The sequence below is a fragment of the Panthera pardus genome, unplaced genomic scaffold, assembly GCF_024362965.1.
Source record: "Panthera pardus isolate Hobbes unplaced genomic scaffold, ASM2436296v1 HiC_scaffold_2, whole genome shotgun sequence".
Lineage (NCBI taxonomy): Eukaryota > Metazoa > Chordata > Mammalia > Carnivora > Felidae > Panthera > Panthera pardus.
This window is the reverse complement of record NW_026526765.1, coordinates 101,749,451-101,773,839: the sequence shown is the minus strand read 5'-3', so window position 1 is coordinate 101,773,839 and position 24,389 is coordinate 101,749,451. Positions and strand designations below refer to the sequence as shown.

The following is a 24,389-nucleotide window of genomic DNA, read 5'->3' as shown; positions in this document are numbered from 1 at the left end:
AAAGGCTGGGAGTGCTGATCTAACTTTAACATCCCTACATATGGGATGGATACTCGCTTTCTTTTATTCTCAATAGAGACAGTTTTGTAAGATGCATCAGTCTGTGATTCAACTTTGCACAGGTGAAAGTTCTGGCAGAGTATTATTTATTAGCTTAGTTTAGTTTATCCAGTTCTCTATCCTGGCCAAGGGGGGAAAAAGCTTTGAATCTACTGATTTGAATTAGCTTTGAATCTACATTAGGTATTTCCAGTCTTGAGCCATTTTGGAGAAAGTAGATCTCATTTGGTTCATGGGACGGTTCCTGATTATTTGGAGTGAGCCTGCAGCAAAAGATCCGAGAACAGCACAAGCCATGGGTGATTAAACATATGACACAAAGGAGGAGAGAAGCTGGAGGCTGGAAGATTAATTAGACTACTGCACTAGTCCAAGCTTGGATGAGTCTCATGGTCGTTTAAGCCAGATAGAATTGAAGAGATGGGTGCCTTCTGTACTTCGCTCCTATAAAGGGGTAGGGATTCTACTTTTAGTTACTATCTCTGGTTGCTGAGATATCAGAAGCTGGACTAGTCTGAAAGGTTTTTATAAAGGAGAATTTTAGCTCAACCTTGAAGAATGTATAGAATGCCATTTGTTTTTATTTTGACACAGAATAAAGTCTCTTCATTAAGTATTTTCAGGCACTTTATTCAACATTGAACTAGAGGCAAGATAGAAATCACAGTTGTGATAATGACCAATTGTTTGTTGTTGCCACAGCTGCTGCAACTCAGTGGTCAGAACAGTCCTGGAATTCATGGGCCCCAAAGTCCTACCTCCCTTCCCCATCCTACTCCCACCCCAACACACAGAGAGGGGCACAAATATCAGAATGGCTACTAACAGGGGCACCTGGGTGGCTCAGTCGGTTAAGTGTCCAACTTCGGCTCAAATCATGATCTCACAGTTTGTGGGTTCCAGCCCTGCATCGGGCTCTGTGCTGACAGCTTAGAGCCTGGAGCCTGCTTAGATTCTGTGTCCCTCTCTCTCTCTCTACCTCTCCCCTGTTCATGCTCTGTCTCTCTCTGTCTCTCAAAGATAAGTAAATGTAAAAAAAAAAAAAAAGAAAAAAGAAAAAAGAATGGCTACTGATAAGTATTTTCCACCTACTTCCTTAGCTTTGGACAAGCCACATTTTATGATCCTTTAACATAACCCAGTGTGTGTTTTTCTACTATAATGTTTTTCTGACTCAATTCATCCACCGCTGAACTTCCTGGGACATTTTTTAGTGGTACATGCATATATTAGGATATTAAAATGATATTGTCCCCTGAAGTCAAGGCATATGGCCTTAGGGAAGGTCCACTGTAGGGCATGTCTGGTCAGTTATATTATCTGAGGGTGACTGGTAAACAATGCACTTTTGTGCTGTTGGTAAAATCTATTTTTTGTGTATTATAGTTCATGATTTATGGTAGCCTAACGGGCCGACCAATGGAGAGTGTTTGCAGGGTTGAATGGAGGTGTGTCAACTCTAAAAATGTTTGGAGCATTAAAAGGTACCCTAAGTTATCTTTTGAAATGCAAGAGCTTCCTTCCTTTTCTTTGTGGCCAACCTCAGTATCAAGCACAGGTCTACACACATAGTAACACTTAATAAATACCTAAGTATTTGGCTGGGGGAATAGACAAACAAGTCAGGAAAATATCACTACCCCGTGCAAAAATCCAAAAAGCAGCCATCGCCAACTCTCTTCTTTTCCCTCACTGTAATATGTACAACCCTATACACACTAGTTTGTAAGCCAAAATCCTCAGTGGCAGAAGGATAGAGACAGATAACTCAGGACCCAAGGTACTTGGACACTATTCACATCTCTGTGGTAGGCACCCTTCGCTTCTTCCTTTCAGCCCTTAGCTCTTCCACAAAGCCCTTTGGTCCTTATCCAGAATACTTGGGCTCTTCATCTTTCTTAGAAGACCATCCATCAGTATAGAAGACATTTTATGGCTCTGAAATTCAGAGGGGGACTTTTCAGTCACTGTTAGTAAAGAGAGGCCAGAGGAAGAGAACTGGGTGAATTAAAGGCAGTACCCTTGGGTGGGGTTTGAGATGTGAGCTCCCAGAAAAATTGTCATAGTAGAGAAGGGGAGATAGACTGGAAGGAAGAAGAGTTGGGAGGGAGCACCAAAACTCTAGTTTCTTTCTTCTCCTGGGAAAAGCAGTCAGTCTATGTCAAGGCCCCCTATAATCATGACATGTGAGGCTAAGAGCTTGCCCAAGTCAAGACTTGCTGAATCATCTCCTGCCAAGGTCTGTGGGGATTGAAATAGGGGTAGGTACTGACACAGGAAGCTACTGGAGTGGTGATATCTCAGATTTCATGGGACATGTGGCCATCTCAACCAGTCTGCCCCTCTTGAACTTTCAGTTCCTCTAGTGAGGGGTATTAGTGTACCTCTGGCATTAAATCTCAGCTTTTCCATCAATACTCACATTTATTTATTTATTTATTTATTTATTTATTTATTTATTTATGAGAGAGAGAGAGAGAGAGAGAGAGAGAGCGCACGGGGAAGTGGGGCAGAGGGAGAGAGAGAGAGAGAGCGAGAATCTTAAGTGGGCTCTATGCTCAGCACAGAGCCTGACTTGGAACTTGATCCCACGACCCTGGGATCATGACCTGAGCCGAAATCAAGAGTTGGACACTGAACTGACTAAACCACCCAGGAGCCCCCATCAATACCCACTTTTATGCCTACTTTTTAAATGGAGGTGAACTTCAACATTTAATAGAAAATGGGAACAAAAGTTTTGTTTTAATTTTTTTAAGTTTTATTTATTTATTTTGAGAGGGAGAGCACAAACACAAGCAGGGGAGGGGCAGAGAGAGAATTCCAAGCAGGCTACATGCTGTTAGTGCAGAGCCCGATGCAGGGCTTGAACTCACAAATCGTGAGATCATAACCTGAGCCGAGATAGAGTCAGACACTTAACCGACTGAGCCATCCAGGCACCCCTGCAACAAATGTTTCGAACTGTCCTTTAAAAATGGGTTGCATGGATCAGTAGGTTTTGAGATAGCAAAGCAGAGAGGTGATGGTGAGACCCCAGAAGGATAGAGAACTTGCCCCATTTTCTCTTCTGTAAAATGTCAGTGATAATAATAGTTTCTTATGAAGGTTGTTGTAAGGATCCAATGAGATAATTCATGTAAAGGGCTTGGCAAATAGTAAGAGCTCAATAAATAGTAGCTCTTATTACTATCATTATCATGTACATAGTAGACTCTTTTAAATTCTGGAAATAGTTCTTCAAAGATAAGACTACTTCTTAAACCAAATTATTTGGAGGAAATATAAAAGGGAGGACGAAGTAAGGAATCCTTTTGAGTAAATACTTGCCAGGTCACTTGAGGCATATAGAAATGGAAGCAGTTGTACCTGACCCAGCACTGAGAAATGTGGATGGAAAGACAAGATTCATCCTGAATTGCAGGCTTTGGGAGAGCCCTTTATGCAGCACCCAGACTCTCAGTTAGCCATTTAAACAGCTGGCCAATGCCCTTTTCTCTCATCCTTATAGCAGTTCCGAATTCTGGCCTCCTTGTGCTCCTTCCCTCCCTGGTTCAGGGCTAGAAACACCTCAGGTAACTTCTTGTGAGCTGCAGTGACAGCATGGACAGCCAGCCTCACCAAGAAGTCAGCTGGGTGCAGAGACTGGGTGATGGCAGTGGGCAGCACTGGGCCAGAGGTCCACAAAGCCAAGAAGAGGCACACTACTTCGTGCCAACCAGCCTAATCGGAGCCTGAGGACTGAGATGCACCAGGAAGCCTGTGCTTTCCTATTCTAAGAGAAAAGGTCAAAGAGCTGGAGCCTGCGGCCGAGGAGAATGGCCTCTGCTAAACTGCCCTTCCCTTACATTCTTCTCTCTCTCTCTCTTTTAATAAGAAGGGTGTTCCTTTCCTCAAAGGGAGAGAGAGGGAGGGAGGGAGAGAGAGACTGTAAACTGTCCAAAAGGACCGTGAGAAAACAGGAAGCTTTGAAAAGTACAAGAGAAAGCAAGATGAAATCTATTTGCAGGCGGGCCCCTGGGGACATGTGAGGCATTGTTAAGCAGGCAGTTCATACAGCTATATCCTTCCTTCTGCTGAGGAGGGCTTTGCTGCCAAAAGGCTGCTATCTGGTCACTGCCTTAACCCCCTCAATGCCAGCCTGAGTGCTTGGACCCAAAGTCCTGGGCCCCTAAAAGCCCCCACCTGGTTTGTCCCCCATGGGGCATCCAAGAGCTGGAGTAGGAAGCAAACCCATGGTGGCAAAGGTGGTGGGGACCTTTTTCAAGGAGACCTCATCCTCTTCTATCAGCCCTGCCCTCCGTCTTCAGGCCTCTACTTCAGACGAGGCTGCAGATGACCTGGTGATTCATAACTTAGGCAGCTCCCGGCTTCACCCATCTCAAAGGAGAATTTGTCCCGGAAATTCTGGATGGCTGCTTTTCCTGGACAGGTTTCCCAAAGACGGCAGCTGGTTCTTTGCTATTATGGAGTGTGGCTCTACAAGGATAGCATCCAAATCAACCCCTGCATGCTTACGCAGAATCTGGGAAGCATATTTCTGAAACATGGCTTAAGTCTACAGGCGCAGGTCTTTGGAGATACTCCAGCTGGCTCCAAGAAGCAGGGAGTCCAGAAGTGGAGCCAATAGCATAAGAGCCCAGAAGGGCAGTAATTTTTTTTATAAAAAAAAAAAAAAATAGAAACACAGAATGGAAACCTTTCCTCTCCTCTAATTTTCCATCCTATTGTTAATGCTTAATCTCACAGCAAGCGAATGTTTCTGCTTGCTGTGGACAGCTGTTTCCACTGAACACGGGGCAGAGAGAACCATTTCATGTTGCAACAGGGGGAGGGCTGTATGTTTGGAAGGATTTTTAGTGGTGCGAATCCTAAGAAATTAGAACCTGTTATTTAAACAGTCTCCCCTTTTTATAAGTTTTCGAGTAAAGGAGACAGAGCTGACGCTTGGAGTACAACTGGAGCAAGGCCTGTGTCTTTTTGCTAGCCATGTCAACCGTGTGAGGGGAATAACCCTTTCCTGTGACTACAATAAAGCTCGGGTTTAGTTGTCTGGGCCTTTTCTCCAACATCACTATGCAGCCAGCCAGTCACCCGTGTCTGATTGACTCTGAATTCTGTAGCAAGGAGCAAATGGCCCTCCATCCTGTATCTAACTCCCAAAGCACCATCAACCTCTACCCATTACCAGATCTCCAAGGATCCACAACAACACTGATGGGGAGCAAAGGCTACAGGACACCATCTCGAGATGGCCCACCCAACAGTGGGATCTGGATCTGGAGCCTGGACAGGACACAAAGAGCCCTGTCATGTGATCTGTAAACTCAGACATGCTCTGAGATTCCTCTGAAGTGAAGAAAGGCAGCACTTTGTGGGGACATGGGGACAAAGAGGAGGAGGACCCTGGCAGTGCTTCTGGCACTTCTCAGGAGGCAGAGGGCTCTCCATTGAGGTGACTGATGCCTGTCCTCGTTCAAGAAACATCTAAGAAGGGAGAAGGGCCACCTGTTTGACAAAAATACCCTTCAACATCCAATTATTTTTCTTCTGATAGTAGATACACTGTCCGAGGCAGCCACCTGACCCAAAGTGTGGTCTTCTGGGACAACCTGTCCCACCCCCCGCCCCCAACCAGGAAAAGGAGGCCTTTGCAGATGACCAGTCCAATTCGTGCACCAGGCCCATCTGGTACTGAAGAGTATAAACTGTGCATCATTTCAGAGCTCATAACTTATACTGCAAGCCCTTCTCTTATGGAATCTGGTGGTGTGAGCATACATCCAGAGCCTAAACCATTCTCAGGGAGAGGTCATATTGAGTTTCTGAACCATAAAGCTGATCATCAGGCACCCTCTAAACCATGTATGTGCACTATCATTGGGGTGGATGGAGGAGGAGGGGGCAGTTATTCATGAAAGGAGACATAAAGCTTTGAGCAGGGCTGGTTCACTGCATCATTGGGCCCAGGTTGCACTACAGCATGCAGTCTTCTGTGCCCTGGTGCCAGAGAGAATCCCCTAAATCCTCGGGTACCACCTGGTCCAAGAAATCCTCCAGGCCACTCAGAGGCCCTTGAGGTAGGCAAACAGAACTGCCTCTGCGTCCCCAGATCAAACCCAGCCTGCAAGCCCTTTTCCTGCAGCGGCTCTGCTCCCTGACATATCCCTTATTTCAGAGGTATCTTCTGCCTGGTTTCACAACTACTCCTGGACCTGACTTGAAAAGGCAGAAGTGTGAGTTAGTTGGACCGGACACGGGTGGAAGGGACCACAAGCATGGCTACCTTCATGCCTTAACAATGTATGTGTTCTGCCACCAGTTGGTTTGATAAAAAATACAGTTCATGCTGGAAGCCCAAGAGTAAACTCAGCACAGCAAATGAGGAGTGGCAAGCAGTGCCCGTTTGCACCTTGACTTTAGGAGACAGCAAACTCCTGGCAGGCAGGAATAGCTCTGTTAAAAGCAAAAGGCTCAAAGTGGGAAGCGGGAAGGAAATCCAAGTGCCTAATCAGAGAGAGAAGAAGTGATATACGGAGTCCCTGGGCTCATGTGGCCAGGGCTAGCTTCGTGGGTGTGTGACCAATGCAGTCACACCCAGCCCCATCTCAGAAGCGTCCTGAGTTTGGTGTAATGTTCTATTTGTACCATCTCGAAATTTCTTAATAACATTTGAACAAGGGGCCTTACATTTTCATTTTGCATCAGGCACTATCAATTATGTAGCCCCTTCTGCACGCAGCTTCCTTCTCCTTCAACTCAGATGACTCAAGATGGACATAAATTGACTTGCAAACCACTGGGAACTTGAAGCAAAGGAGGGGAAACACAAGTGGGTGGCAGGAAAGGGCTGGAGGGAGAAACCTCCCTCCCCCACCTGCAGAGAATGCCCACACAGGTCTAGGGAAGCTCTGGTTCCTGACCCCGCTCACCCTGTCCAGGAGTGGCCAACACAGGAAAGCAGTCAGCTTCACAGGGGGTTCCTTCAAGAAGGGGGGGAAAGGGGACATGCTGTAGAGGGATTAAAGCAGGAACCGCCCCTCAGATGGACGGAGAATATCATCTGGACCCAATAAGACATGCAGTGACAGAGAAGGGAAACTTCCATTTCAAACAGAAGGCTCTAACAATATCTGAGGGTGTGATTTCCCTCTCCTTCCCCCTCAGCTCTCTCTCTTCACGATGGGGATGGCACGTGCCAGTACATTAAACTACCCAATCCTCATCAAGATTCCTTCTCATTCTAGAAGTGGAGAAGGGAAACAATGTGGGGAGAGGATGGGAAGAAGGGGGAAAAGCCTGGAAAGCCCAAGCATTTCTAAATAATACCAGTCAATGCCTTGAGTTTTACAAATCTCCAACTCACACATTTTCTCAGCTGATAAAATAGCAATTCAACCAAATGAATCTGATGCGGACATTTTAATGACGATGCTCAAAATCCCTGAGCTCCATGGTACTTAGGAACAAAGAAACACTTCAGATGACTGTGCTCACAGTTATTCCTTGGCCCAAACAAGCATTTCTAAGGTCGTCAGAGGACTAACCTTGGAGTCTCTTTCATCCTGCCTCAGAGACCTGTCCTCAAATTACACTTGAAGTCCAAGTGTCAGGAAGGCGGAGGGGGGTGGGGGAGTGCAGTGTGAGAAGGGAGGGGGCAGTGCTAGAAGACTCTGTGACTCCTTTCTGTGTTTCACTCATTGGCTTGTAAGGAGAAGAGTATTACACTCAATTGCTTCTTTCTGGAATGGGAACTTTCCACATCACCTTCATCCTTTAACAACCTCATTTCCCAATGGGCCTTCCACCCTCAGACTTCCTCTACTGGCTCCCTCCACCCCTGCACACTGATTCCACAGTGAGACCAATAGGACAGGCTTCTCAGGGACCAGCTAAAGGCTGGCGTGGTACAAAGAAGAGAGCAGCAGATGGGCCTGGGGTTAGCCAAAGACCTACTCTGAGCCTCAGTGACCCCACTGGTGAAACATAGTAGGAAGTTTCCTGGAGACTCTCTCCCCTTGGGCATTTGTACAACCCTCAGAGTCCTCCCTGTCTGCATTCCTCCCAGGGCCCACTGCCCACCTTGCATTTGAAAGGCTTCACATCAGAATGAACGATCATGTGTGCCTTGAGGGTCTGTTTCTGCACAAAACTCTTGTAGCACAGGTGACACTGGTAGGCGCGGATGTTGGTATGAATCAGCACGTGTCTCTTCATGTTGGCCAACAGAGTGAACTCCCGCCCGCAAATCCCACATTTGTGTTCCTTCACACCCTAGAGGGAAGCAGATTCAAAAATACTGTGGTTAGCAGGTAACAGGCTTTCATCAGAACTGTAGTCTTCATTCTTCTGTTTGCCACACAAATCCATGAAGAGCCTGGTGACAGATGTTGAGTTCCAAATGGTGTGGCTTTAGCCTTGTTAACTGCTGTTTTCTTGAAAGGTGTTGATTACGTAATCTTTTTTTGTCTTCTGAAAACCATTAACTAAGCCAGAACTTTATTTTTTTTTAATTTTTTTTTAACGTTTATTTATTTTTGAGACAGAGAGAGACAGAGCATGAACAGGGGAGGGGCAGAGAGAGAGGGAGACACAGAATCTGAAACAGGCTCCAGGCTCTGAGCTGTCAGCACAGAGCCCGACGCGGGGCTCGAACTCACGGACCGTGAGATCATGACCTGAGCCGAAGTCGGACGCTTAACCGACCAAGCCACCCAGGCGCCCCTAAGCCAGAACTTTAGAGGAAAAGAATGCTACTGCTTTTGTTGTTCCTGATGCTACATGGGTTAATTCTACAATAACAGTTTCGGGGATTAAAAAGATTTTGGTAGGAGCACTGTGGAATGATAGGTGAAATGAGTCTATAATCTACCCTTCATGATAATGAAAAGAAATAAAACCTCCTAAAGTGATAATATCATTTCTCATATGAAAACCAATGTTTTCTTGAGTTCTCATTAATACACTTGAAAATCCCAGGAGAACAATTCATATCTACTGTTCAATAAATTATAATAGGTCACAGTGACCTGGGCTCCCATAGGTCATAGTGACCTCTATGTGATTTGGCTATGGAGCCTCCGCTCAGCTAGCTTCTGTCCTATAGAGAAATTTGGCAGTGGATATTTGAATACTTAAGCATTAATGTCCTCACTTGAAAACATTTCCAGGAACTCATAGCATGAGTAGAGTATTAGCTAGTCCCAACTAACCAGTGCTTCCCTGAAAAGGCCTTTGCAAGCTATCTTAACACAGAATGACTTTTCAGAAGGAAAACTTAGAGAACCATGGCATTAAAACTAAAATTATTATGGAATTATAACAAGTTGCTTAGTTAACAACTGTACCTAATAAAACACATATTGCCTGGTATCCATAATGACCTGGGAGAGAGGAGTTCCAAGCTTACCTCTGAGTCTCTCTGCCTATATGTCCATTTCTTTAATTTGGGACTTGATAATAAAACAGCACTCCTCAGTTTTGGTGAGCCCATGGCACCCAAGGACAAGTTCAGGTCTCTTCCCAACAATTTACTGGCTATGTAACTGTAGGCAAGTTTCATGGCCTTTCCTGGTGATGGTTCTCTCATTTGAAGATGGTGGGTCATGAGCCAGGGACTCTTTCCAGCTGGAATACTCTTGAGTCTAGATGATTGCAGAAGAGTATAGATATATACTAATGAAGAGACCTAAATTTTAAGGCCCTCCTAAGAAGATGAATTTTAAGTGTGTTGCATATTCAATCAGTGAATTTAAATTTTTGAAATTAACGAAAATTATGTTCTTGATGTTTTTTAAAAGTTACTTCAGCATTTTTCTTCTCAAGATTGCCTCTACACTCATCTATGATTCAGCTGACCTGGGACCAAGGAGAAGTATCTACTTATCACTGTTTTTGGAATTCTCTCAGAGAATTCTATGTCCACGGTAAAATTCACCTATGGGCTGGCCTAGAACTCAAGTGAATGAAAGCCCAGACACAACTCCGGGAACAAAGGAAGCCACCTTGTCACTAATAGGATCAGTGAAATCAGAGAGGGAGCCTGTAGGGGTTTTCAGGGGTGAGGGAGGGAAGGGGGTGGAGAAGAGAAAGACTTGACAGTAGTGTTTCAGAGTCAGATGCTGGAGTCCAAGATTCTGGGTGACCACCCCATGCCTCAGCGTCTTCATCTGCGAATCTAGAATAGTATCTGCAGGTTGCTCTTCCAGTTGTTAAAGAGGATTAAATGAGAAGTAAAGCACCTGATATACAGCAACCGTTATATAAACACTACCTCTCACTGCTGACACTATGGATTAAAATGCATTTTGTTTTCTAATTCCAGTGAGATGTTTCAGATACGAGGCTGCTTTGCCCATTTTGACTTCATTTTCTACTATCTTATGGAATTTTTATATGTTCTGAAATGCATCTTTGATTCCTTTTCCACACATGTAGGAGCCCCTGAAATCAGCAATGGTCTGCTTTGTGGGTGAATCTCAGTACAGGTTCTTTGCTGAGGGTTCCTGCACTTGGCAGGGGCCTCCTCTCTGGATGGTATCTACAGGTGCCTTTTGTGGGGCAGGAGTTGTTTGTGCACTGCCCACAAGGCAGCCACACATTTCATCTCCACTGCAGAGCCAAAAAAATGCCCCATGTTTTGTCCTAACCTATCAAATGAAACACACTATGGCCCGGTAGAGATGTTATCTCAGCTGAGCAAAGTCCTCCAGTGACCTTTCTGAATTAAAGAGTGTTTTTAGAAACTCTGGCTTGCTAGAAGTCTCTCCTGCCAAGAAAACCACTTGCAGTCAAAAGCGTGAGGGTAGTCAATGGGGCAAACCTCTCCTCTTGGAAGCTCAAAGCAGACCCAATCAGCTTAGCTGGGTAAGTTATCAGGGACACTACTGTGGCCTCGCCTTACTTCATCCTGAATGACTCCAGGGCTCTGGTTGCAAATTAGGCTGAATTTAGACATTTGTGCCTGTATATCTCCTCAAAGACCTGAGCCCAGGAAAGATAAAAACAAAGCAGACAGAGCAGGATGCTCTTTCATTCCCCCCACAAAACAAACCACAGGGCCCTACACCCACCTAGGCAGGGGCTCTACCAGGGGAAGCAGAGGCCTTGCTGGATCCAGAGCCATGTGCATATGTGAAGCACTTCTCACAGCTGAGGGTGAAAACACCCCAAAATGTAGGCACTACTTCTGCAGCAAAGGACCAAGAGAATTCTCTAGAAGGTGGCTCTGATTAGCATACCCCAGGCACAGAAATGGTTGGGGTAAATAATACCTGATGGCACACGCATGCTAGGGCCCTGGATGAAGTTTCCAGAAACAGAATTTTAGGGGTGGCAGGAGGCTAAGAAGCAACAGCACAAGGACCAGCTGTTTCCTTCCGCCTTCCTCACCCTCCTTTCCAAACTGCCCACATTATTTATTTCCAGGCCCATCTTAGACTCTAGAAGGCTGGATGGCAAAGGACTTGGTTGCTGGCCCCCCAGCGTCCCCCATTTCAAGGAGAGGAAGGAGGCCAGGACTCAGGGAGAAAGCCCCTCGCCCAGGGTTATACAGCTCCTCCCCGCCCAGGTGCGGGGCGGCGAAGGTCTGCGGGCCCCGCCCCCCCCAGGGCTCTGCGCCTGCTCCCCGGGCGCCCGCCCGCGGCCTGGGTTCCGGGGGTACCTTGTGGGTGAGGGAATGCTGCTTGAGGTGGTGGGGCTGCACGAACTCCATGCCGCACTCGGAGCAGATGTAGGGCCGGATGTCCTTGTGCTTCATCATGTGGTTCTGCAGCTGGCTCGGGTACTGGAAGGTCTTGTCGCACTCGGAGCAGCTGTACTGGATGGGGCCCCGGTGAGTGGTGAGGTGCCTCTTGAGCTGGGCCAAGGTGGGGAAGTCGAGGCCGCATTCCACACAGATGTTCTCGCGCCCGCTGGCGTGCTTGGCCTCGTGGGCCTTGAGCTCGCTGGGGTAGGCAAAGCCCCGGCCACACACGCGGCAGTTGTGCGGCTTCACCTCGCTGTGCTGCATCATGTGGCGCTTCAGGTGGCTGGTCTGCGTGAAGGCCTTGTGGCACACCTGGCACTTGTGGGGCCGCGTGCCCTGGTGGGTGAGCATGTGGGTGTGCAGGTGGCTGAGCTGCTTGAAGAGCTTCCCGCAGCGGGTGCACGCGTGCGGCTTGATCCCGCTGTGGCCCAGGATGTGGGTCACCAGGTTGTACTTGGAGGTGTAGGACTTCTCGCAGGTGGGGCACTGCCAGCGCTTCTGCGCCCCGCCCACGTCCACGTAGTAACTGTCGTCGATGCGCACGTTCACGTCCACCCGCTCCACCTTCTGCTTGGCCTCCTCGCTCTCCTGAGGCTCGGCCTTGCGAGGCAGCGGCGCTTCCGGGGGCTGCTTGGGCAGAAAGGTGTGCCGGCTGAAGGGGAAGGGGGAGGCCGAGGGCATGAAGAAGGGGAACATGAGGCCCGGGGGGACCTTGGGGTAGTAGGGGTAGGGCGCGGGCAGAAACGGAGGGGGCGTCGGCTGGGGCCACACGGCGCTGGGCTTCACGGGCTCCTGCTTGACCGGCTTGCCCCCCAAGTGTTCCAGGGTGCGGTAGAACTGGAAGCCCACGTTGCACAGGTCGATCATTTGCAAGTCATACTTGGGGCGCGGGGGCTGCGGGAAGAGCAGGGAGAGGTTCGGAGGGCCGTGGTTTTTGCTCTCCTCGGAGTGGAGGGCCAGAGGGGCCTCTTCTGCGGGGTGGCTGTAGGGCATCTTCGTGGGCATGCTCTTCCGTTTCCGAGACCCTCCTCCTTCAAAGACCCCCGGAAATCCATCTAGGTGTCCTGGAGGAGGTTCATATCGAAACTGGGAAAAAGGCCCCCGGAGAGCTTCTGGGAAGGGGTGTCTTTGGGGAGCCTTCCCTCGGGAAACCACTGGCTGCAGGCAGTGGGGAAAGGAGGGGGCTCTCTTCACACCCAGATTGAAATGCACATCCTCATCTTTGATCATCTTCATTTCCTTCTGCATCCTTGGCAATTTTCCTTTAAAGAAAAAGAAACTTACTCTTTAAAAAAAAAAAAAAAAAAGAGCCCCCTTTTTCCTTAAGGGTTTTGGCTAGATGATCAGTACTAATTTATGATGAGTGATGTTTGTTTAATACTGACCCTCCCTTATCCTAGGGCCGCTCGAGGTATCACTGTTTTTTCCCCCTTAGGAACCCATTTACTAATGCAGAAAGCTGTGGCCTCCCAGAGTGGGACCCTAGAGCTCCAGTGTAAATCCACAGCCACAGAATATCATCTGGGGGTTGGGAGGCGTGGGAAGGAACCTGAGAACTCAGCCAGCCACTGTGCCCACTTAAGATGAGGGTACCTAGGCCCAGACAGATGAAGGGCACGTTCATGCCCATCGCCCCTCAGTGCAGAAGTCAGAACTGGGATGTGTTCTGTGGGTTTTTTAACCTGAGAAAGAGTGCATCTGCCAGTGGTGACTTAAATGTGTCTTTTGGATTGTTTTCTGTTTTTAGGGAACCAATTTCCCCTGCTCTCCTCTCTGTCCTCGGGGCCTTTGCTGCTGGAGGAGGCGGCGGTGGGGGGAGTATGCAAGCCCACACAGGTGAAGAGACTTTCCTGCTCGATTTGGATCTCAGATTTTCCGAGTCACCCACTCCAAGCAAGGTGTGCTGCTGGGGTACATCAAGTGGATGAGATCGGTGTGATTAAGAAAAGCATACAACCCAGTGTTACAAAGTCATCTTGGTAATTTACACACTTTAATCTTCCACCTGGAGCCACCTCAGGTGAAAAATTCCAAGACTGTGAATCTCTAAAACTTAGAGACACATGTGTCTAAGTAAAGCTTGGCCTTCGAGGACTCCTGAGGCACCTGATCTTGCCTTGCTGAGCCAGTTACTGCATCCTGGTGACTCTATCAGGTATGTGTGGGAGAGCCTGTGAGCTGGAGTCTAAACCAAGGATGAGGCTTCCTTTCCCGTGTCTCCTTGTCACTTTTCTATACTCCTCATGTGGGTAGTGGTAAAAACAACCAAGTGGCTGACTTGATGTTTCCATTGAGGGCCCTTTCTACCCAAATCCTCTGAGCTTGAATGGGATTGATCCCTTTTGCTCAACAGAGGCTTTCACAGAGCCATTTGCCCTGGCCGGGTATGCAGTCTGGTCTGGGACCAACGGAGACAGGGCTGGGATAGGGTCCTGGATTAACTGAGGGCCTTGGCCCTTGGGAATGGCTGCATGCTGAGCAGTTAGGGTGAGGGTCCCAGGGGTGAGAAGGCCAACAGCTGCTAGCGATTTTCTCCAGTCTTTGATGAGGCAAATGCGGTTTCTGCAAGCACCTGAGTACTCCCCAAATCACACATATGTCTTTGAGGTTTGAAAACTGCAGCACATTAAAGCAAAAATGGGCCTTTTTTTTTTTTTTTATACTGGGTTACCAATTCCATACACAGACGATCTAACTGGGAGGAAAACCCTTGTGCCTTTATTATATGAATATTTGGCCATTACTTAAAAGTGTTACGTTAAATCATCAGAAAACTGAAAAGAAAATAATGTCTATTAATCTTTGCTTTGTGTTTATGTGATGGGAAGATAGTCCTGGTTTGTCCTCTTTCTGTGGACTTGGGGCTTGGGGTGAAGAGAAAGAGCTTGCTTGTTTAGCAGAAGGAAAGCCCAGACCTGTGCGTCCTATCCTTCTGCTTCCTCCTAAAATTGTTAACCAAATGCAAGGTTCTTCTGCTGACTCGAGGACCTGTCAGAGGTCCGGGAATGCTGCTCTGCTATCCTCAGTACCTAAGCGAGGATGGAGAGGGCAGAGGCTCTTGGGATAGTGTTCCACATTTACTAGGTCTCCGTTTGCATTTCAACAGGTTCTGATCCTTGAATTCACATGCAGTTATAAAGGGTGTGTTGGGCCCTGGTGTGAGACTTTGTTGCTCCTATAAGAATAACTGGCTTCCAGATCAGATTAATGTGTCCTATTGAAATAGAGAGGAAAAAATGGCAGCTCCTTTCTCTGGATGTCATTTTGTCTATGCTTGGTTGTATACCCTCTGTGGAGAGAAGATTCTCTTTGCAAAAAGGCTCCTTGGACTGGACCCAAATGCCAGGCTACACATGACTGTGACAGACACTGGCAGAGCCCATCTGAGTGCACACTGGTTCTGTTTTATTCTGATCTGGTTTAAAGAGCTAATGATTCCTATTTCATAGAGCTTCATAGAGCTTGATTGTAGAATTAGTTAAAAAAAAGAGGGGGGGACAGACATATCAGAACATGGGCCAGAATTTAATGAATTTTTTGTGTATTTTATTGTTAAGAAGGTATTTGAAAATGTATGACTAATGATGTCTGGTATCTTTAAACCGTGTGTTATATCTTATACTAGAAGGTACTTACTTGGAAATGAGTGTTATCACTAATTATGAAACAAAAGGTATTTTGGTATATACAATTATTATTGCTTTTGTTTAATATTCGTGTTTTCAGTTGTGACATAGTATACTAATTGAGTCACTTTACTGTATTAGAATTGACATCTTTTTTTTATTTAAAAAATTTTTTTAATGTTTATTTATTTTTGAGAGAGAGACAGAGGGTGAGTGGGGGAGGGGCAGAGGGAAAGGGAGACAGAATCCGGAGCAGCCTCCAGGCTCTGAGCAAGCTGTCAGTACAGAGCCTGATGTGAGGCTTGAACTCACAAACTGCGAGATCATGACCTGAGCTGAAGTTGGACACTTAACCGACTGAGCCAACCAGGCGCCCCTAGGATTGACATTTCTAATGCAATACTAATTTCAAAAGCATATTTATTTTCAGTGTTTGCATTTTTATTTGATCACCATCGACCTTCTAAGGCAAAGAACATCGTTGAACAGAGATGATGTGTCCTTTAACATCAACAGCAGAATTGTGTCCCCCAAATGCAGAGACTTTACATATGTGCATTGTAATTTCCTCCCTATTTTAATATGATAAAAATTTTCCCCAGTTTCTGACTTGTGTATATACACACCCCACCCCTAAAATAGTAGTGTGCCTGTTCTAGAATAAAATCATTAACTCAGGAGCTTTAAAAAGGCATTGAGATCCATCCATGGACATCTTTTCCAGATCTTTAAAACAGCAGTCCCCTCTACAAAAAGGTCCTAAGGGATGCTACCAATCTCTACAGAAGTCAAGGAGAACTAGATCTGCTTCCTCTCGGCATTCTTGAGAAATAAATCAGGTGTAGCTGCTGCTAGTTATTAATATCCCTGTCTTCTGAGCACAGGGTGCTAAGGAGAAGCCCTAGGGTGTAAAAGAAAAACACAAAAAAGCAAACTCATTGGGGATGGGGAGGGTTGAACGGAAGAGCAGGGAAAGGATGTCATCCTTGGGAGGTAATCTATGTTGAAATCAATCAACTTAAAACTCCCAGTGGACTCTACAAAAATATTAACAAACTCCTAGAAAACCTCACTGTGTGCCACCCGCATGCTTCCCTCTATTTCTAAAAATAGGCCCACAGACATCCATGGCACATAGGGATTCCCATGCAGGAGGCAAGAGAGATCTGAGAGCAGCAGTAATCTTGGCCAAGGACAGAGGGTAGGGGGGCTGCGGGCCCTCCCCCGGCCAGTAACCTGTGACTTTTCCCGAAAATTGCATGTTATAAGACAGTTCCCCACCGGGATGAGCAAGACAATATTCAAAGAAGAAGAACTGAAATTATAAAATAGCCACCTCTGGGATAATCGGGAGCCTTGCTTTGGAGGCTGAGGGTATCTGGGTTTGAATTCTTTGTGTTAGCAGTTTTGAGAAACTGAGCAAGTTAATTTTGGGGCTTGGTTTCCTCATCCATGGGGTTGGGATATCCTCCCCTGGGTTTTTAGAGACTTAAAACAGAGCATGTATGTGAAAGTGTGTTAAACACTAGTCAGTGTGGTGCTTGTGAGGCTAAGAAAGAGTGGACAGGAGGGGAGGACAGCTACTGGGATCAGTAGATAGACACTGACTGACAGCATCTCTCTTTTCCAAGCTGAAGCTCTTGTCCACATCTGGGTCTCTGCTTTGCAGGTCAAAACCAAGACTTGACCCATTTGCACTGAGTTGGTCTTGTCACAGCAGTGAACGTGAACCAGGCTAAAGGAGGCCATTGGGTGAGGCCAGGAAGTGTGTGTTCCCTCAGTGTGGAGATCAACCTTCTAGTTTGAGAATATTCCCCCATCTCTTCTCTGTGGATCTATTTTCTATTGGGGAGATAGCCCTGAGCTTACATTGATAACAGATGGTGAGTGGGGACAGAAGGGATTGAGTGGTCTCCTGAGCTACTTCAGCCAGTCTTTGGGACCCTGAAGTATCGCCCCCAGTATAAGATCAGAGGTCACCTTCCCAGGGACAGAAGGACCTGTTTGTCAAACCCTAAGTCTCCAATACAAGGATGGTGCTGAGTCAATACTGGCAAACTGACTCTTGAGACTCCCGCTGGAGTGTGAGGGCATGGGCTGGGTCTGTTTTGTTTACTGCTGCATTTCCAGTGTCCATCATGGACGGACAGCTAACCTCTCTGTGTCCATATGAGAGGTTCTTGTTATAACATCCCTCCAAAGTGGGATTTTTTGCAGAGCAGAGGCTCAGTAAACTGCTATGGGATGAGAGAAGGAATGAAAAGTTCTTGTTTTTAAAGTCTCCACCTGGAACTTTTAAGTGTATCATTTTATCTTACTTTATTTAGACTGCAGGTGACTTTTTGAAACATCCCTAATCAGAGCATGAGCACACTCATAAACTCTCAGGTAGCTATTGTGGGAAGAACTCGATATGTACACCTTGTGTGCACTGTTGTTTATCCCCCTGAGTTTTCAAGGGCTCCTTTCTCTGAACTGTCCCTCAAATCACGACAAACCATAAACCCTGGCTATATCCAAGATGGGAAATACATGGAAAATAATGCTAGGGAGCCATCTTCAAAGTGCCACAAAGTTCTGCAAACCACTCAGAAAACAGATGCCTGAAAGTCCAACGGGAAATAGTGGATACAAAGACCCTTGGATCAAGACTGGGAAACACAGATCAAGACTAGGTAGTCACCCTGCACTCTTCTACCCAAAGGAGATGTTTGAAAAGTTAGTAGCAGTCCACTTTGTGTACTATGAGGTAAGGGTGCAGGCTTAGAATAATGAATTGCTATGGTCAGAGAATGTTCCTGACTTTCTTCCTTGTATACTCAATCACCATAGCAAATAGGCTGTAAGTCAGAAGCACATAGCTTGGGGAGGAATATATTGTGTCGATCTGTGTTAGAGGCATCTGGGACTCAAGATTTCTTCTTTAACAGGTATCATCCACAAGAGTTAGTTATGAGGAAATAGAGAATGAAAAGATGTTAAAAATAAAATCTTCTTTTGAACCATAAAGACCAATTAGAAATGCAAAGCCTAAGATGAAACTGCATTTAGTTTGGAGAAAAAAAAATGCTTCTAATAATGCCCTTTAATCAGGAATTCACCTACTGCACAAAAATATAAATATTCCCCAGATAAAATTACTGGTATTTTGTGGTTCTCATTCAAATCGAAGGTCATTCCAGTAAATGCTATCAGAAGAGTCATGGTGAGTCAGCATGCCAGAGTCAGATCTATTATCTTGACTCCATAACACTGATTTTTGTTCATCTTGAAATTCATGAAGTAATATTCTCTTGTGTTCTTTATTCCTTGAAGATTTCCACGTTTCATTGGAAAATGTTACATTTTGCTACTGGAGACACTGGCTTCCCTTTTAATTTGAGAGAGTGGCACTTTCTTATGTGGTCTGCCCTGGAGCTCTGCTCTCAACAAAGATGGAAGCAGGGAGGAGATGGGAGTTGAGGGGACATTTCAGAATAAAGAGCAGTGCTAAGAGAAACAAAGGGGTAGGGAGTTGTGGGAAGGTAACAGGAAGGCGGGATGGCAGATGCATGGACTGACAACTAACCTCTCTCTGTCCATGTGGGAGGAATGTTACAACATTCCTCCACCGTGGGATTTTATTGGATCACCTGGTTCTTTGTGAATTTTTGGTAACAAAGGGAGACTTTGAGTCTTGAAATTAAATATTCTAATGATTGAACCCCATTGTCTTAATATGTACATAGTTATATTGCTAATTTATTCACCTGCACATATTTGGCAAATAATGAGTCAATCTTATTTTGCTGTAATTGGCAGGAATAGAAGGATCTGTGTATGCAGATGCTAGATTGGACGATATGTTCTAAAGAAGTGAATGGTCAGCAATGTCACTCCCTGGATTGTAGGATTGACAAGAAAAGGTAGTTAGATACCTGGTAGCCAGACCCCAGGTAGCCCCTTCTGGATGCCCATGTGGCCCTTATTTAATTTATAAACCTGAGTTCCTCCTATTTTGTTATAAAAAGTAATCCGTCAACCCATAGCATGAGCTGAGTCTTCTAGGGAGTCAGAAAATATTCATTGGTAATGAGACCTGTCTACATGTGAAATAGTCAATCAAACTCACATAGTTTATTTTTTTACGTTCCTAAATATATCACCAAGACATTACATAGTTAAAGTCCAGTTTAGTTTTTCTTTTTATTTTTTTAAATGTTTATTTTTGAGAGAGACAGAGCATGAGTGGGGAAGGGGCAGAGAGAGAGGGAGACACAGAATCCGAAGCAGGCTCCAGGTTCTGAGCTGTCAGCACAGAGCCCAACATGGGGCTTGAACCCACGAGCCTTGAGATCATGACCTGAGCTGAAGTCAGATGCCCAACCAACTGAGCCCCCAGGCACCCCTCAAATTTAGTTTTACAATGTTTAAATTGTCCATGCTAGTTTTGCATATATTACCCCACACACACACATGTATTTTTTAAAGAGGCCTTATTAAAATAACGACAACAAAGTCTGGTACTAACTTGCATAGATTAAATAGATGTGGGGCAAATAAATAAATAAATAGATGTGGGTTTCAGTTAAGAAAGTGTTCAATGCCTAGGTCAAGTTTCTGGAAAGCAGGAATGAATATAATTACTTGAGCCCTGGGACAGCTGCTAGGGTGTTGGGGTTATCTCTGCCCTCGTGACCCATTTAAAGGAAGGAAATGAATTGGAGATGTGACTTAGCAGTTCTCTGTCCCAGCCCTCAGAGCTAATATATCTCTTGTGGATAGGGCCCTAACTAGAATGTTAAAAATTTTCTCCTACTTTCTTTTGGGGGAAATGTCTTTAGAATACATGTCAATTTTTTTTTTTTTTTTTGCTTTTATGATCATAGGTCGAGTACACTTGATATACCTACTCTTAGCTAAGCAAATATACACATGAATGTTAGAAAGCTTCATTTTGTCTGTCTCTGGGGAATGACAGCATATTTGGTTAGGTAGGCCTTAGAATGGGTAGTTAATGCCAGAAAATATGACCATCTGGCATCAAAAGTGGTAAGAATTAACATGTAATAAATGAGATTAGCCATTGATGGAGAAGGAACCTATCTTCAAAGTAGAACTTGAGGCAGTATTTTTGGGAGAGGGGAGGGAAGAACTGTTTTGTACCTTGATTATGGTGCTGGTTACACAACTATGTATTTGCCAAAACTCCTAAAACTCAAATGAATTTTACTGTATGTAATTTAAAAATAAGCTTAAAAATATTTTTTAAAAATGCCAAAAAATGCTGCTCTGCACATTATTATAAAAAAGAGTAATGGAGGATATTTGAGAAATATTCAACAATAGTCAAGGAAACCAGATTCCATCCTCTAATCAAGTCTTATCTTTGTAATGCATCTAATAACATGCATATGGTATATGAAGAGGGGAGCTTTGTTGTAAGTATTTGATGATCTTAATTACTGCTCTTTCCAAAGGGGAGACTCAGAATATGGCCAATATACCAGTTTTTTTTACTTTGTTTTGTTTTGTATGCTATTCAGCAAGAATATTATAGGGGCACAGACGGTGTTTTAAGTTATCCTTCAAGGTCTAATCTGTGGCCCTGATTGCATATTCAGTAAAGAATCTTCTGTAATTTCTCCAACATTTTTGAAATGTAAAGTCTACCGTCAGTGGACAAGATCAGTCTGGTCATTAGGAAATATATTTCGGGGCGCCTGGGTGGCTCAGTCGGTTGAGTGGCCGACTTTGGCTCAGGTCATGATCTCGTGGTGCGTGAGTTCAAACCCCGCGTCAGGCTCTGTGCTGACAGCTCAGAGCCTGGAGCCTGTTTCGGATTCTGTGTCTCCCTCTCTCCCTGACCCTCCCCCATTCACGCTCTCTCTCTGTCTCAAAAATAAATAAACGTTAAAAAAAAATTTAAAAAAAAGGAAATATATTTCTACCCTTTGTAAGTCAATAGATTGGTATCGACATTCGGGTCCCTAGGTAACTCTTGTGAATGAACCGTTTCTTCTAAGAGTGGTTAACTGAGTGCTCTACAGGAGGCAGAGAGAACCTCACCTACTGGCGGCTTTATGGAGACTTACAGGTGAAACTTTCCTTTCTAGCAGAGCTGGAAGAAAATTCCTCACTTCTCTGATATTTATCACATTTGTCTGATGTTTTACTCATTGACTAGTTCCTGTGCTGCTAGTCAGCTTTCTGTGTAGGTAGGTATTTTATATTTCTAACACAATCTGGTCAGAGAGTCAGAAACTTGCCTGGTACCTTATCTATTGTTGGGATCCAGCGATTGTGTGGGAATTAATCAGACAAGTCCCATGCTCTAGCTTGCTCTTCTTCCCTGATTCCAAGCAGATTTTTGATGTTACCTGAAAGAAGGAATAACTGGTTGACTTGCCCTGGCCTAAGTCCAGCCCAGGTCAACTTCACATCAATAAGCTGCCAAGAACAACTGTGGTGAGGAAGGTGGTTTAGCTAAGGTGTAGCAATGACTAGAGTTTTGCTTTTCAGAAAGCATGGTCCCCCCTTGCTTCATCCTTTTATGCCATCCTTAGCCTATGTGCACCATATTCCTTTGACCTGGAAGGTGACACTGAAATAATATGAATGAATTTGGGAGGGCTCTGGAAATGCCCATTGGTCAAATGCTACAGAGGGTATGTGTCACCATAGAGTAGAACATGCCCACATTCTAACAAACAATATCCTAGAAAGGAGGGGCATAAGAATTTCTCTCAGTTTTTCCACAATTGCAAGTTCCCCCATGATTCTCTGGGCAAATGCCCATTAGTCTTGTGGAAATGCCTATCCTAATGGGCAGAGGGGTCTTTGATTTCACCTTTTCTTTTTATTTTTATGTGGAAAAAAATCCTGCTCTATTTCCATCTTCTGATGAGTGATCGCTTTGCATCCTGGATACCAGTTTTCCCCTCACACTTTTTAGTTCAAGGTCTTCTCATTGCCCTGCTTCATGTTGATTTTTCTGTTGATTCTGCTCACTAAAAGCATTCTTGGAAAATGCAGTATATACATTTATCACCTCATGTACTTGTACCTATAGCCTGTCTCTTGAAGGAAATACAAGAATCTGGTAATACTTGTTGCCTCTGAGGAGGAAGACTGTATAGCTGGTAGAGGTAGGGTGGGGAATCCAGCATTCGAGTTACCAATTCAGGATGGAGCATTGCCGTCATAATCTGTAGGACGGTGCCCTGTGGGTGTAAGGTTCTCTGGGTGGAGAGGAAACTTTTAATTATATACCCTTCAACTATATTTTTGCACAATGTGACTGACTTAGCTATTCAAATACTTGCATTAATAAAATAAAAATACATATTGATTTTGAAACAGCAGACATTCAGACAAAATTAGACTTGGGATCCCCTTCTTTTTGAGTGCTGAAGAATTATTTTGAAACATTTCTTTGGACTCTTCAAGTTTTCTACCCAAGATCCCTGGTGCCCCTGGAATAGTTAACCCTGGTTTATATTTGGGCATGCATCTTTTTGACCCAGGCAAATAAAGCAACTGCAAAGACTCAGACTTGGAGAAGCCTTCTCGAAGGTGTCACTCAGCAAACTGCTTCAGGTGCTTCCTATGTGCCTGCACTGTGTGGGAGCCAGAGGATGATGTCTAATAAACCAAATGCTAACTTAAAAGTACTCACTATCTGGGAGAAGAAACTGACAGATATATGTGGAGAAAAATATTCTAGGAGCTACAATGGAGGATCCTTGGACTGGCAGGTTGATTAGCTGATGAGAGAACAAGAAGCCGAATGACATTTTCTTTCAAGGGATGCCTGGGCGGCTCAGTTGGTTAAGTGTCCAACTCTTGATTCTGGCTCAGGTCATGATCTCAAGGTTTGTGGGATTGAGCCCTGCATCAGGCTCTGCACTGACAGTACACAGATTCTTTCTCCTGCTGTCTCTTGCCCCTGCCCTGCTCACTCTGTCTCCATCTCCATCTCTCTCTCTTTCTCTCTCTCTCTCTCAAAATAAATAAAATTTATTCTTATTTATTTATTTTTTAAATGTTTATTTTTGAGAGAGAGAGCCCATGAGTGGGGGTGGGGCAGAGAGAGAGTAGGGGACAGAGGATCCAAAGTGGGCTCTGCACTGACAGCAGTGAGCCCGATATGGGACTTGAACTCACAAACCGCGAGATCATGCCCTGAGCCGCAGTTGGATGCTCAACTGATGGAGCCACCCAGATGCTCCAATCTTAAAAAATATTTTCTTTCAAGGGAAACCCTCTTATACTGTTGGTGGCAATGCAAACTAGTGCAGCCACTCTGGAAAACAGTATAGAGGTTCCTCAAAAAGTTAAAAGTAGAACTACCCTACGACCCAGCAGTTTCACTACTCGATATTTACCCAAAGGATACAAAAATACCAATGAAAAAAACATCGGCACATGCACCCCGATGTTTATAGCAGCATTATCAACTATAGCCAAATTATGGAAAAAGCCCAAATGTCTGATGATTGATGAATGGATAAAGAAGATATGGTGTGTGTACACACACACACACACACACACACACACACACACACACAATGGAATATTAGCCATAAAAAAGAATGAAATATTGCCATTTGCAATGATGTGGTTGGAGCTAAAGTGTATTTTCCTAAGCGAAATTAGTCAGTTGGATGAAGACAAATACCATATGAATTCACTCATATTAGGAGTTAAAGAAATGAAGCAGATGAATATAGACGAAGGGGAAAAAAGAGGGAGGCAAACCATAAGAGACTCTTAACTAGAAAGAACAGACTTGAGGGTTGCTGGAGGAGAAGTGGGTGGGGGATGGGCCAAATGGGTGATGGGTATTAAGGAGGGCGCTTGTGATGAGCATTGGGTGTTCTGATGTAAGTGATGAATCACTAAATTCTACTTTTGAAACTAATGTTACAGTGTATGTCAATTAGCTAGAATTTAAGTAAAAACTTTAAAAAATATTT

General features: G+C 45.0%; 1 protein-coding gene across 5 annotated transcripts in view; it reads right to left on the bottom strand.

Annotated features, from left to right (window-relative positions):
* Positions 1-24,389, bottom strand: part of ZNF366 (zinc finger protein 366) — a 73,107-nt gene that overhangs the window by 9,392 nt on the left and 39,326 nt on the right. For 3 of the 5 annotated variants that reach the window (XM_019463046.2, XM_019463047.2, XM_019463050.2), the window contains exons 2-3: positions 11,723-13,068; positions 8,143-8,334 (exon numbers count right to left, since the gene is read on the bottom strand). In XM_019463046.2, coding sequence (XP_019318591.1) covers positions 8,143-8,334; positions 11,723-13,054 — 1,524 coding nt within the window. In that variant the 5' untranslated portion in view covers positions 13,055-13,068. Of the gene's footprint in view, positions 1-8,142; positions 8,335-11,722; positions 13,069-21,687; positions 21,792-24,389 lie in introns of all 5 variants that reach the window. The other 2 variants (XM_019463048.2, XM_019463049.2) reach the window with 1 other exon arrangement.